Source organism: Vitis vinifera, chromosome 17 (genome assembly GCF_030704535.1).
Source record: "Vitis vinifera cultivar Pinot Noir 40024 chromosome 17, ASM3070453v1".
Lineage (NCBI taxonomy): Eukaryota > Viridiplantae > Streptophyta > Magnoliopsida > Vitales > Vitaceae > Vitis > Vitis vinifera.
In genome coordinates this window covers 1826655-1839562 of record NC_081821.1, presented here as the reverse complement: position 1 = coordinate 1839562, position 12908 = coordinate 1826655, and the positions used below count along the sequence as shown (strand labels likewise).

Below are 12908 nucleotides of genomic sequence, written 5' to 3'. Positions count from 1 at the left end.
ATTCACTTTTCCTAATACATTCGTAAGCCTAAAAGCCTAAGGGTAATTAAAAAATTATTTATATTAATTTACAATAAATCAAATAAGAAAAAAAGAACTCGCAAAAATTTGATGAAAAATACCAAAAAAAAATGAAGAAAAATAAAACATAAATTTAAATTTAATAAATTATTTTATACGTTTTCTTCAAACTTTTTTTTTATATATATATATATTCATTATATAAAAATCAAGTACTTTAAGAACATATAAATTTATAACAAATTTTGATTATATATATATTTTTTAAAATCATAATAAAATCAAATATGAAAAAATAATTTTTAATTTTTTTTTTTTTTAAATCCAATTCGCATACATTGATTTTCTTGTAAAATTATTCAAAAATCATAAATAATATCGGGCATAACCGGTTTCAAATATATATATAGAGAGAGAGAGGATTTAGTAGTCTTGTTAAAAGGCTGTCTGTGGAGGTTTCAAATATAATGAAACCTCTGCCGTTCAGTTCTGAAGATTGAGAGCTGCAAAGAAAAGCAAGGAATAAAAATGGAATTCTTCATTAGGCAACAACAGATCTCCAGCACTGTTAAAAACATTCAACACCTGCCCAAATCATTTTTACAAACAAAATCCCAATGCTACCTCATCTGTATAAATGCTACCTACCAATCTGTTTCCATTAAACTTAATACAAACACAGAAATATGACGCCTGGAATTCCGTTTCTGGCTTTCAAAGTATCTTTCTAGGAGCGGGATACTTTTTTCTTTTCTTTTCCTTTTTCTTTTTTTTTTTTTTTACTGATGAATAAGAATGGAAATGAAAGGAATACAAATGTGGCTTTCCAACTTTTTACAGTTCTGTGGGAGCACACCCATTTCCCTAAAATTGACAAACATCGTATAACTAACCAACTTCCCCACCATGCAGCAAGACTAACCCTCCCTCAGCTCTTTTAACATATGGTTCAGCTCCTAAGTGCATCCGAAGATTGACTACAAATATGAATTTTCTTTTTACAGCAAAAGAGAAGAAAAGATTGGGAAAAAAATATAAGTCCCTGAATGATGATACACATCTCCTCCATGTAAAACCCACACAGCAAATCCTTCATGCGCTTGTAGAAAGTAGTGTACTTGAATAGCTTTATGATTCAACGAGTCCAAAACCGAAAATCAACCCTAAGGACCAATCGACAAACACCCTCAACCCCCCCAACTTCTCTCCCCCACCCTCTCTCCCTTTCCCATGGTGATGGTTATCGCTTCTCCTGCTAGTCCATGTCAACTTCTTTCAAGGGTTATCACACCATATCCAACAGGAAAGGATGCAACCCAAATGGGAAGCATGCATAAGGAAAGCTGAAGTTCATTCCTTTTTTGGGTTTCAAGGTCTTTTGACACACGCTCATAAAAACTGGTGTAAGAGCATGGAGAAAAGCTAATCAATCAATTTCTCCTTCCTCTACATCATTTCCCGGACCTGGAATGCATTGGGGCTCAACTTCTTCCTCCTCTTCATCATCCATCTTCATGTATAGTCCAAGTTGTTCCAAGGGATTACTTCCCTGGAGTTTGAAACTACCCAGGCAATTTGGGGATTGATCTGGGCTTCTCTCATCCAAGCTCGGTAAAGGTTCGGGAGCAGCCCTTAGCATTTCTAAATCTTTCAAAAACAGACAATTCTCATTGATATCAACAGTCTTCTGCATCTGAAAAGGGCGAGACACATTTATTTTAAATTGGGAGGTAAACGGAAGAATATGACCCGCATCTGCCACACAATGGTGCATCCCATACCTGTTGCAATGCCTGACGTGCAGCTTCTCTGTCAAGTTCCCTCTTCCTCTTAGCTTCAGCTGCAGCTTCTGCTTCAGCTTTCTTTCTAGCCTCTTCGGCTGCCTTGGCCTCTGCTTGTAACCTTGCTTTCTCTATGAACAATGACAAAAACAATTTTCCATGGAAATTAAAACCCCTATATTTAGATAAATACTGGATGCATCACAAATAAAATCTCGAGGTTGGAAGTGCAAATCCAAACCTTCTTTTTGCCGTCTTTCAAGTTCCTCTCTCTCGAGTCGTAGTTTCTCAGGATCCCCCTTTTCACCCTGAACAAAATATATCAAGCTCCAAACACACACTAAATAGAATAAACTTGGAAATTGGAATATCCACCATATTAAGTGGTATAGTGAGTCCAAATTGGGGCCAACCTTTTCAAGCGTTTTTTCTCTAGCTTTTAGTATGGTGTCAGCAAAGCGACTCCTCAATAAAGCAGCACGATAAAGCTTTTCGGGGGAGACTTGCCTCTCAGATGGAGCACTCTCCCCTAAAATGTTAAGCATGAAGGGTAAGATGAAGCCCCAAAACTAACAGCAGACAGTTTCTTCATGATTTTCATGCTTACCCTCTTGATGGCCATCAGCCTCCGCAGAAATTGGCTTAGACTCTAAATTTGGATCGACATTGCAAGGAATATTCAAAGCTTCTGTACAATCCATAGAATAGCAGGATTCAGGTATATCTATTGGCTTCAATTTATGTTTCAGATGCAGGACAGAAAGGAAAGAAAAACAAAATCACACCCCCAACATTATAGCATAAAATTTAAATAGAATCAAGAAACCCACCATTTCCAATGTCTTCGCCAAGATCGCTTTTCTTTGGGTCTAAATCGGCTCCAGAAGCTACAGTTTCCTAAAATAGGGAGAAAAGGGAATGGAAATGTAAGCATTCATCAAGAAGATGCAAAAGAGGGGGAGAGGTGGGAAAGAAGAGAAAGACCAAAATAGCCCCTAATCAATGAAGCTAATAAACACAGGACATGCAATAAAATGAATAAACAGGCTCATTTTACAATAGTCATTTTGCAAGTAAGAGTCCATCAGGGCCAGACAATATGAAGATTTACCTTTGTGCTAGTAACAGGGACTGAAGCTTTGGCACCATCTGATTCACCACCTGAAGAACTGCCTGAGTCTGAGTCTGAAAGACAACAGATACAGTAAACTACAAATGCCTATCAAAAATAAGATATAATAAACTCTAAATGCAAATGAAAAAATAGAAGAATAAAGAAGAGAGAGAGATTTCACTCATTAAACTAAATTGTTCAAAGATTTTTGGGACAATATTATGCTAATCATGAATATATGAATACATTGTCCTAAGATTTGACATCATCATTGACATTGTAGAATTCACACTTACAAAAATAAACAGCAAGACGCTAATCTTCTACAAAAGTTCTTGCCAGGAAAAATGATAACCTCTGAAGCTATAAATTTTACCACCACCCCCACACCATAAGAAAGAATTAAAAACATTCCTTATTTAAATGCACAAAACACATGCAAATTGCCAATAATCAATGTCCTAATCTCTGTGCATGGACATATTGAAGCTACATCTTGGCCAACTTTTGCCAAAGAGGTCAGCCCCCTCAGTGGTGCCACAGAAGCCTTCCCACAGACCACCTCAATCAAAGAAGATAAAAGCACAATCTCCTTAAAAACCCTGTGTCAAAACTACTAGAAGTATGAGAGCAGGTGGCAAGCAAGATTTTAATCATATTCAATCTTCCATTTCAATGCAAAGTTTTCATTCAGGAACTTTTTTTTTTTTTTTTAATAACTTATGAACCTTCCATAGACAAACCCTTAGGACTCTCCATGGGGACCCAAACCTCTGCAACAACCAGCACTGGGTACATTCAGGGTATCATCAATGGCAAGATTCGAACCCAAGACCACGTGCCATTTACTGGGACCACACATCCCAGTGTCCAACCTGACCAACAGGGCTACCCTGGAGGGTAGGTTTTATTAAGGAACATGCACAGCAAACATCATGAATGTAAAAGATCACCAGCTTTTAAAATAGGAAATTTTAATAAAGCCAGAACAGTTTGTCATTCTGGCATGGAACCACAGCTTTAGGCACCCAATGACACAGATATATAAGCTCAGTGGCAAATGATTCAAACACTCCTCACAAAATAAATATGCAAAACTCAACACAATTGTCCAAACTTTTAAATTTGGAATATCTCCATTTTTTCCTTCTTTGGGGGCTGCATTTAGTTCATATAGCTAATGTATTCTTTTTTGATAGGCAAAAAGAGGGCATGTATTAAAAGCACCTAAAAAGAGGCAAAGCAAGTACACATGAAGCATACAACCAAAGCCCCATAAAGGCGAAAAAAGTAAGGAGCAACAAAACTTTCTCCTTAGAGCTCAATCAATCTACAAAATCTAACATAGACAACATGTGGTCCACTACATACACCCTAGCCCAATTTACAAAAGTATACATAAAAACAGATTTAATAGCTTGGTCGGACTGCTCAACTTTGTCAAAAGCCCTTCTATTTTTTTCCTTCCAAAATAGTCCACAACAAGCACAAAAGAGCTGCCCTCCATGCTTTCTTTCGTTTTTTTACCCACAAAAGAGCCATGTCAACCCAACAGACTCCTAATTGAGGAATGCAAAACCCACACCACTCCAAAAATACTATTAATCTCTTTGCCTGAACATGCTATTAACACTGATGTCAATTTTGAAGATCAACTAATGCTGACTTTGTTTCTGCTCAGGCTTTAGCTTACCTTTCTTCATTTCTTTAGCTACCTTAATCCTTTGATAGCAGCATGCTCACTTTCAGTTAACAAATTTACCCAAACCTTAATTGACCAAATTGATTCTTTGTGATTTTTGAACAAATGAGATAATGTAAGCCTTACTGTACACCATTAACCCATGGATTTTAAACCAAACCCACAGTAGAAATACTTCCTTCTTTTTCCAATGAATTGCCACTGTTCCTAACATAATTGTAGTTTTTTTATTTTTTATGAAGTACCTGTAGGTTGGCCCCTCTTGTCCATATTATATATCTGCATTCATGCCCTTTTATATATGTGACTGATTCAAAGTTTTTCTTCTGTATTTTAAAATATTTTTAAGAAGGTTTCAGCATTACTTTCCTAGAAAATACTACTTTGGACTGCTGTACTCGGTTCTAGGTCATAGTGGGAACAATGTTAAACTAATATGAACACTCTCGGAAAACCATTCACCTAAGTGATTTTGCTGTCTAGGAATGCAAGTATTAAATCCTATGACTCAATCCGGTGGAGTTCATGTTTAGCCATACAATAGGATGGAACCATTCAGAATCAAGGCACACAATTTCTAATACAAGGTCAGAATTTCAAGGGTGTCCAACCCAACAAGGAATACCTCAAAACTGACCAGACAAATCTTCAAGGACTATCAATCAACCTCTGTCAAAAACAATAAGTCTCACATCTCAAATTTCTTTGGTCAAACTACAACAACCATCCACCAATAAATACCTAAAATTTCTAATTAGTACCTCTTAAATTTTTATTTTTATTTTTTTTGATAGGTAATAAAAGGCTTGCATTAGAAATGCCTAAAAGCAACGAAAGCAGTACACATGAAGTATACAAATAACGCCCCCAAAAGCTAAGTAGTATGGAGACAAAAAAAGACCTTCCCCTTACTTTACAAGCAAACAATCTATAAAATCAATCATATATATAATGTGATCTTCTATATACACCCTAGCCCAATTCACAAAAGTATACATGAATAAAGACTTAATTGATTAATCAGACCGCTCAACGCCAAGTGCTATCAACACCAAGTGCTTGTTTGGTGTCGATTCAAGTACCTCTCTTAAATATTCATATCCACATCCAATCAATCTATCAAGATACCTTCATTACAAATACAACTCAAGTGCCATTAGTTTAACAATTGAAATTGTTGTTGAAATGCTCTGAAATTTCCACTCACTCCCATAATGACAATAACTGCAATATAAGGAATTTAAAAATATATATTTTCCAAATTGACAAGAGGTACCAGAGCTTTTTTCGTATCCAAAGTGCACTGAGCCTATTCACCCAAAGCATCTCCAATGTCAAGGAGTCAAAATACCAAAGTGCTTGTACTATAAACTTAACAAATCCTAGAAAACATCATTTCTTTTCTTACTTACCCAACTCGCATATTTTTAAATTAGCATCACCAACTTGCACCATATATCACTACCCACTGATACCCTCACGAAACTTAGTTGTGCATAAGCACAACATCTCAACAAAGATTTTGTTGCAAAAACTCAGACAACTTACATATAAAAAAATGGAACAACCAGATGAAGTTAGATGACATGCAATTTTAATTCTCTTTCAACCAAACCTAGATACAGAGGATTGAATAATACATAGTTGTTTAAAGCTTTACTTGGGCATTGAAAGTATCTTGATCCTCAGTAAAGGGTTTTTTAGGCATTGGAAATCTCTTGATCCTCAATAAAGCTTTACTTGGGAAATGAGGTTGGGAGGGTGGTTGGTGCTTGCTGGAAGGACACTCGTGGGACGGGCCTATGAAAAGCTATTAGGAAGGCTTAAAAGACTCGCTCTAGCTATTGGATTTCAGTGACCATGGTCTTAAGAGTTTGGCTCCTTTGAAGCATTGTTCCAAGCTTGTTTAATTGAGCTGTTAAAAAGAAGACTGGGCAGTAGACAGCTGAAATCAGGGGTCTGAGCAACAGTGACAATTCATGGAGGTGCTTAGGATTAGTTGATATTAGAGGCTTGCCAGATACAAATTTTCACAGGTAGTCCTTTTGCAAGGAATTGAGTTCAGGTAATCTTTTCCTTGGTATTGAACACTAGTCAAAGGTGGCATTCTTTGCATGGGAAGCAATCTAGAATTATAACAATAGATAGGCAAAACCTTAACCACATTAGGGCTTAAGAAAAGGCATTATGACCAAAAGTTACAGCAGTGGGGAAAAATAAACAAAAAAGAGAAAAGAGAGAACTTATAGAGAAAAAGAGATAAGATAAAGTCTCTTGATTAGATGAAATATATGTATCATTTAGAAGAAAAACAGTGTAATTTTACCATTAAAAATTGCAAGGATTGCAGAAAAGTTCATATTATTCATCATCGGTTCATCCATTAATCTCTTGATTAGATGAAATAACCTTCTAGGCTTTAGAAAAGGAAAAATATTTTTTCCAAAAGAAAGTAGCCAAGCATTGGGCTCCCTTTGTAGCAGATTTTTTAACCCCTTTACAAATTCATAAGGATTTTGATCAGATTTTGTCAATTGGAGAAGGATTTTTCATCCTTCATTTGTACTTATCAATTTTCTATCAATCAATTAGTTTTGTTTCTGACTAAAAAAAATATATATATATATATATATTTTCTAAAAAATAGAAAGCCTAGGAATACAAAACTTCTTTTAAGGACAAATTTCCAATAAAAAACATTATCAAATTCTAACTGAGACTTAAATAACCAACTATTTACTAATTATGATGCTAAAGAAACTAAAAATCCACCAAAGTTTCCAGTTCTTTTTTCTTCATTTTCGTAGATAGACCTTGAAGACTCATCCCATCAATCATCTTATGAGATAGGTAAGACTCTGATTAACTAGTGTTGTGTAAACAAACACTAGACACTAATTGATTCATTCCCATGAACATTCAATTTATGAAGTATGGCTCTCTCCCCATTTGGGGTCTCTTGGGGCATTACATGCATGGTTATAGATACACATTTGAATCGGAGAATGACTCCCTTTGCTTTTTCTGATTAATTCACAAAGAGCAAAATAATAAATCTCTGAAAGAATAGAGATGTTCAAGTTAGCTGTGAAAAATCAATTTCTCAAATATTAATTCTGGGTCAAATGTTTGATGAGGGATGTTTTTTTTTTTTGATAGGTAAACACAGAATAATTATATTAAAAAGAGGGAAGAAATGTTTGATGAGGGATGTTAAATTTATTATTTAATAGTTTGGACTCAATATAGGCTGGTTGGTCTGTTTTGCATTTTCTTTTTCTTTCAAATTTAGTGTACCTCACACTTACTGTGTACTCAAGTTGCTCAATCTACTATTAGGCATCTTTATCTAACATATATGCTGACTTTGCCTGTCAAAAAAGTGCATGGTAATTTATACAATGTACAACAGCAAATTGATTTTCCAAAGCTCAAAAGCAAAATAAGGAAAGAAAAAAAATAAAAAATTGTTTTATCTATCAAAAAAAAAAGCAGACAGCACTTTCCCGTGCTTCTTGGTTACAAAGGGAAAAAAGACAAAGATGGAGAAACATGAGAAGACCTAGTTCCCTCATTTTGTTTCCAGATTTTATTCATGTCTTGTATAATCCTAGTTCCACAAAAGACATAATCCTCTTTCTATCATTATCTGCAAGGACTCAATCTATTGCTCAAATGCTAAAGCTTCCCAAAATTAAAGTACAAGAACATCAAGTGACTCCTAATAGTGCCTAAAATGCTAAAGCTAATGACACATTATGTAATCCTGTAATCCCCCATGTCTAATTGGAGGCGCCAAGTGTTTGACTCCAGATGGAACCATTGCATACATACAGCAAAAGATTAAGATAAAAAATTTAATAGAAGCTTGAAACTATGATGAGAAGTTTACAAGTCCATCCCATGGATTTTTTGTAATAAAGCAATGGAATGCATTCCCACATTTCTATTAAACTTATTTAAATATTCCGTGAGGTGGAACATTTAGGATTTTACATAAGACACACACATGCAGGCGCGCACATACATAGGCGCATGTAAACATTCTGGGTTTTTTGTTTAGGAAGGTGCACATAAACATTCTGGTTAAGAAACATAAAACCTTATTGGACACCATCTGCACCGCTGTTGAAAGTTTTTGGATTATGTTTGATTTCATCAAATCTCCAAAACAAGTATCTCTCATAAGTAACAAAGCATATATATAAAAATGCCAAAGGGGAACATAAGTATCAATGTATCAGACACCACCCCCATAAAATCCAAAGTATAAAAAGGTGTAAAGAGAATCACACAATAAGGATCATGAAGAATAAAAAGAAAAGAAAAGTGACAGCAACCAAGACCCACTAACAAAATATGAACTTCAACATAACTTTTTAGAAAAATAAATTAATAAACACAAACACACACACACACACACACAAAAGGAAACAACATAAACAAAAGCATAAATGTGAACATAAAAAGGGGTACACAACATCATCACTTGAGAAACCACAAAATTTCAAGATTATTTTACTTTCCCAAAATGTTTGTTTTGACAGAGCTTAGAGAGGAGAAAAGAAGTTTAAAGCAGTTTAATGGTCAAAAGAGGTTGAACAATTGGAGATTGAGGAACAGAATACAAACAGAGATATTAGGAGTACAACTATCTGATTTAAATTTTTATAAACTATAACTTCAATGTAGTAATTTCATTTTAAGTCTAATTAAGTTAGGTGGCAGGTGAAGTGCTAGGCAGATCTTAAAACAGATGCCAGGAGACAAATTCCCAACCTTTGCCTTCCATACACTATAGATACAGTACTCTGATTAAGAGACTGGGCAGGTATGGTAACCAAGCCAGGACTAACTGGTATGAGTCAGATTAACTGTTCATCAGCATATATAAAACTTGAACTAAGACTTGCATCAAATGAGGTGACGAATGAGGCATTTTCTGTCCAGATGGGAAATGGAGGTGTCATCAGAAAGAAGTTGAGATGATTTAAGACTATATATGAATGGTGAGACAGACCTTTTTAGATTCCATAGATTGGTTGGGCTGTAAGTAAAGCGAGGGTGAGACAAATTCTACAAGGTCAAATATGCATATTAAGAAGAAATTCAGGAAACATAAATCATAATTAGGATATCTAGGACCTGGGGGAGAATGTTTCCAGCAGATATTCTTTTATTGTTTGCAATGATTTCTTTTCTAGGGTCTTACTCAGCTTAATGTCCTATTGTGGTCGATCCCTTGTTTCTTAACAAACAAAATAGGCTGCGTAGTCCTGAACTCCAACTCCCAAAAACAAATATCAAATTTGCAAGAAGTGTATATGGAAGGTTCACAGAAACACAAACCGCTTGATGAAGAGCCCGAATCACTACTGGAAGTACTTGAACTACTGCATCTACTGTTTCTATGGGCTGCATCCTTTTCTATCTCAATTGGTGGGTAGCTTGACGTAGGAGGATCATTCCCACCAATATCTACATCCTCGTCCAGATGGTCATTGCCTGAAAGTATAAAAGAATTGTGACTTAAACAGACAAAATTAAATGACCCCTAGAGTGATACAGGTTTCAACTGTAAAGGATTACATCTACATGGAACAGAAAAGTACCTTTGCATGGTTGCATTGATGAATTGCTGAACCCCGACTCATTACGAAGCTGCAGCAAGAAATGGCGTTGCATCAGTCAGATAAGTATGGTGTATACCTCATAAGGGAATAATAGTTTCATAGAGGGAGAAGAGTACCTCCATTTCACAAGGTTCAGTTTTTGTCAGGTTTTTCTGCTTCTCCAGCAAATAGCCATCTAAAAGCTTCCGCAGTGTGAACAATGTATCATCACTTAGAGCATCAATATCAATTTCAATTTCATCTTCACTGGCTTGATTTTCATTGAAACTCTGCTCTTTTAGGAAATCAACAATGTCATCAGGCAGTTCTCCAAGCAAAGTTTCCAATTCTGTGCCCAAATTATGCCTCTCCTCTTTGGTCATGATCCTTTTGTTTGGCTCCATCTTTATCTTGTGATCTGTCGGTGCAACTTTCTTCTTCTTCGAGGGTGGCATCCTATCGGCAGTTTCAATTTCTAGATGAGCATCTGATCTAGAAGGCAATGACTCAACATCAATGGTTACTGGAAGCTTCTTCTCTATAGGCTTCCACCTCATTTCAAAAAATTTATTCAGTGTCTCAGCCATGAAATGAACGTCATTTCCCCGTGGGTTGTAAGTCATTGCATTTGAGAAAGTAAGCCTCACATCTGCAGCAAAATCAAATGGGCTCAAATATTCACCTGAAGCCATCTTACTTTTGATTGTGCCCAAGTCCATTGGATGCTTAATAACAGTGAAGTAATCTGGAATCTTTAACTCCACGACATCAACAGGATTGTTGAAAATCCAACCAAATTGATGAGTCATCAACCGGCTCAACAATGTCTCACACTGTTTCATCAACATGGAATTCGAAGTGCCCGGGGGTGCAGCCTGCTTCACTGATTCAAACCGCCCAGACAAACCACGTTTCATTTTAGGCACATTTCGTCCAGGAGGAGGAGGTCGTTTCTTCCGCTGATGAGTGGATGCTTCAGATGACTTCTGAATTTTGTCTTTTGGAGGCCTCTTTTGCCCATTGCTGCAACTCCGAATATCACTTGTAGGTGATAGTGGAACAAGATTTGAACAAAGAGAGGCAATTTTCTTCTGAAAAGCCCTAACCTGTTGAAGTTCCATTTTCAACCTCCGCTCTAAATCCCTCCTTTCTGCCCGAGACATCTTTGATAAAGACAAGACTTGTACAGGGACACAAAAACTATCATAACCATCCACATTCAGACTGATGCATTTCCTTTTGGGGACACAGGAATCCTCTGAAGCAGTCATCTCAGTGTCAACACGACCTGAGCTCCCAAACCCTTCTGATTCACCCATGGTCTCAACAGCATGACGATAATCAGGAACAAACCCAGACGAAGAATGTCCCTTAGAAACTTTCCGTGTTTTAGCCATCATTTGGGCAAGACCTTTCTGCGACAACTTTTTTGATTCCCTCTGTCCAGTGAAGCCTATAGGAACAGTTGGTGCCATAAGATAAACCCCCAATATCCGCACATGTCAGCCGTTGGGTATAAGATTTAAGTCGCCACTTCAACCATAACAAAAACCCAGATCCCAATTCCACAGGCTCCTCCAAATACCACAATTTCGGGCCAAAATGAGACTCAATTGAAGGTTTCTAGCGCACCCAATTCCTCAATTTTTTTAATCCTTACAAATCAAATTGAAAACAATACTTTTTCCCATCAGCATCAGTGGTTCCTCCCTCCCTCAATAATTTCAAGGAAGAGCATCAAAATTTTAAAATCTCAATTATCACACACGTGTTTTTGTCCTTTAAGTAATATCGAATTCAAATTTCACAATGACATAGACGGACAATACGAATTTGATAGAATAGCAATGACAAAGACACAGATAAAGTTTAAAAACCCTAACTCTAACACATCCACTGATTCAATTGAAGCAATGTAAAGCCCTAACCCCAGAGACAGAATTACAAACCCTAGAAGTTTTTATTCTCGCCATCGATAACACTCCTCCATTGCCTCGGATCGAAAATTCTCCTAATAACGAAACAAAAATAAAGAAACGAACCAGAGTTGTTCCCAGAAAATTACACGAAGAACAGCCCCCAAACTGACCCGACCATAAACCCCCACAAACCCTAGCCCGAACGAAAGAGACCCAATTGAAGCTAAACAAATCTACAATACGTATAAAACAATGTCGGAAACCCTAGAAAATGCTTCAGAAGAATCCAATTCAAAACCTGGATCTCGATCAGAGCCGTTGGAGGGGCGTTTGGAACCCTAGAAAATCCTTCTTCGCACGGAGAAAAAATCTAGAGAGAGAAAAAGGAACTAAAAAAACTTGCGATGGGTTGTCTAGTTCGCTCCTCTACTTAAAGCCGAGTGCCCTCGCTGCCCGCCGCAATACGATCAATCTCCACCGTCCAATTACCGCTTAGCTTAATCGCACGGGCTTGGATTCACTCTCATTCGGCACCGTCAGATCTATATCGTGCGGCTGTGACGCGCTTCGACCGCGGTTTGTAGATCCAGCTCATTAATTTAATCTGGATACAAAATATTATTAAATTCTACCATTTCAAATTTAATAATGGTAAAGTACACTCTCGAGAGTGTACTCGGATAAACACTCGCTCTCTTGTAGAAGTCGGTGTATTGAGACTTTGAGTAGACACATTGCCGTTAGATAAAGCGAGTATTA

General features: G+C 36.7%; 1 protein-coding gene across 1 annotated transcript; it reads right to left on the bottom strand.

Annotated features, from left to right (window-relative positions):
• Positions 1-541: 541 nt before the first annotated feature.
• On the bottom strand, positions 542-12561 carry LOC100249253 (transcription factor GTE10). Its single transcript, XM_010665419.2, has 10 exons — positions 10368-12561; positions 10231-10279; positions 9968-10123; positions 2914-2987; positions 2633-2699; positions 2410-2490; positions 2216-2331; positions 2044-2110; positions 1803-1933; positions 542-1714 (listed from the first exon to the last, which is right to left on the bottom strand). The coding sequence occupies exons 1-10, from the start codon at positions 11703-11705 to the stop codon at positions 1448-1450; spliced, it is 2346 nt and encodes a 781-aa protein (XP_010663721.1). The 5' UTR covers positions 11706-12561; the 3' UTR covers positions 542-1447.
• Positions 12562-12908: the final 347 nt, after the last annotated feature.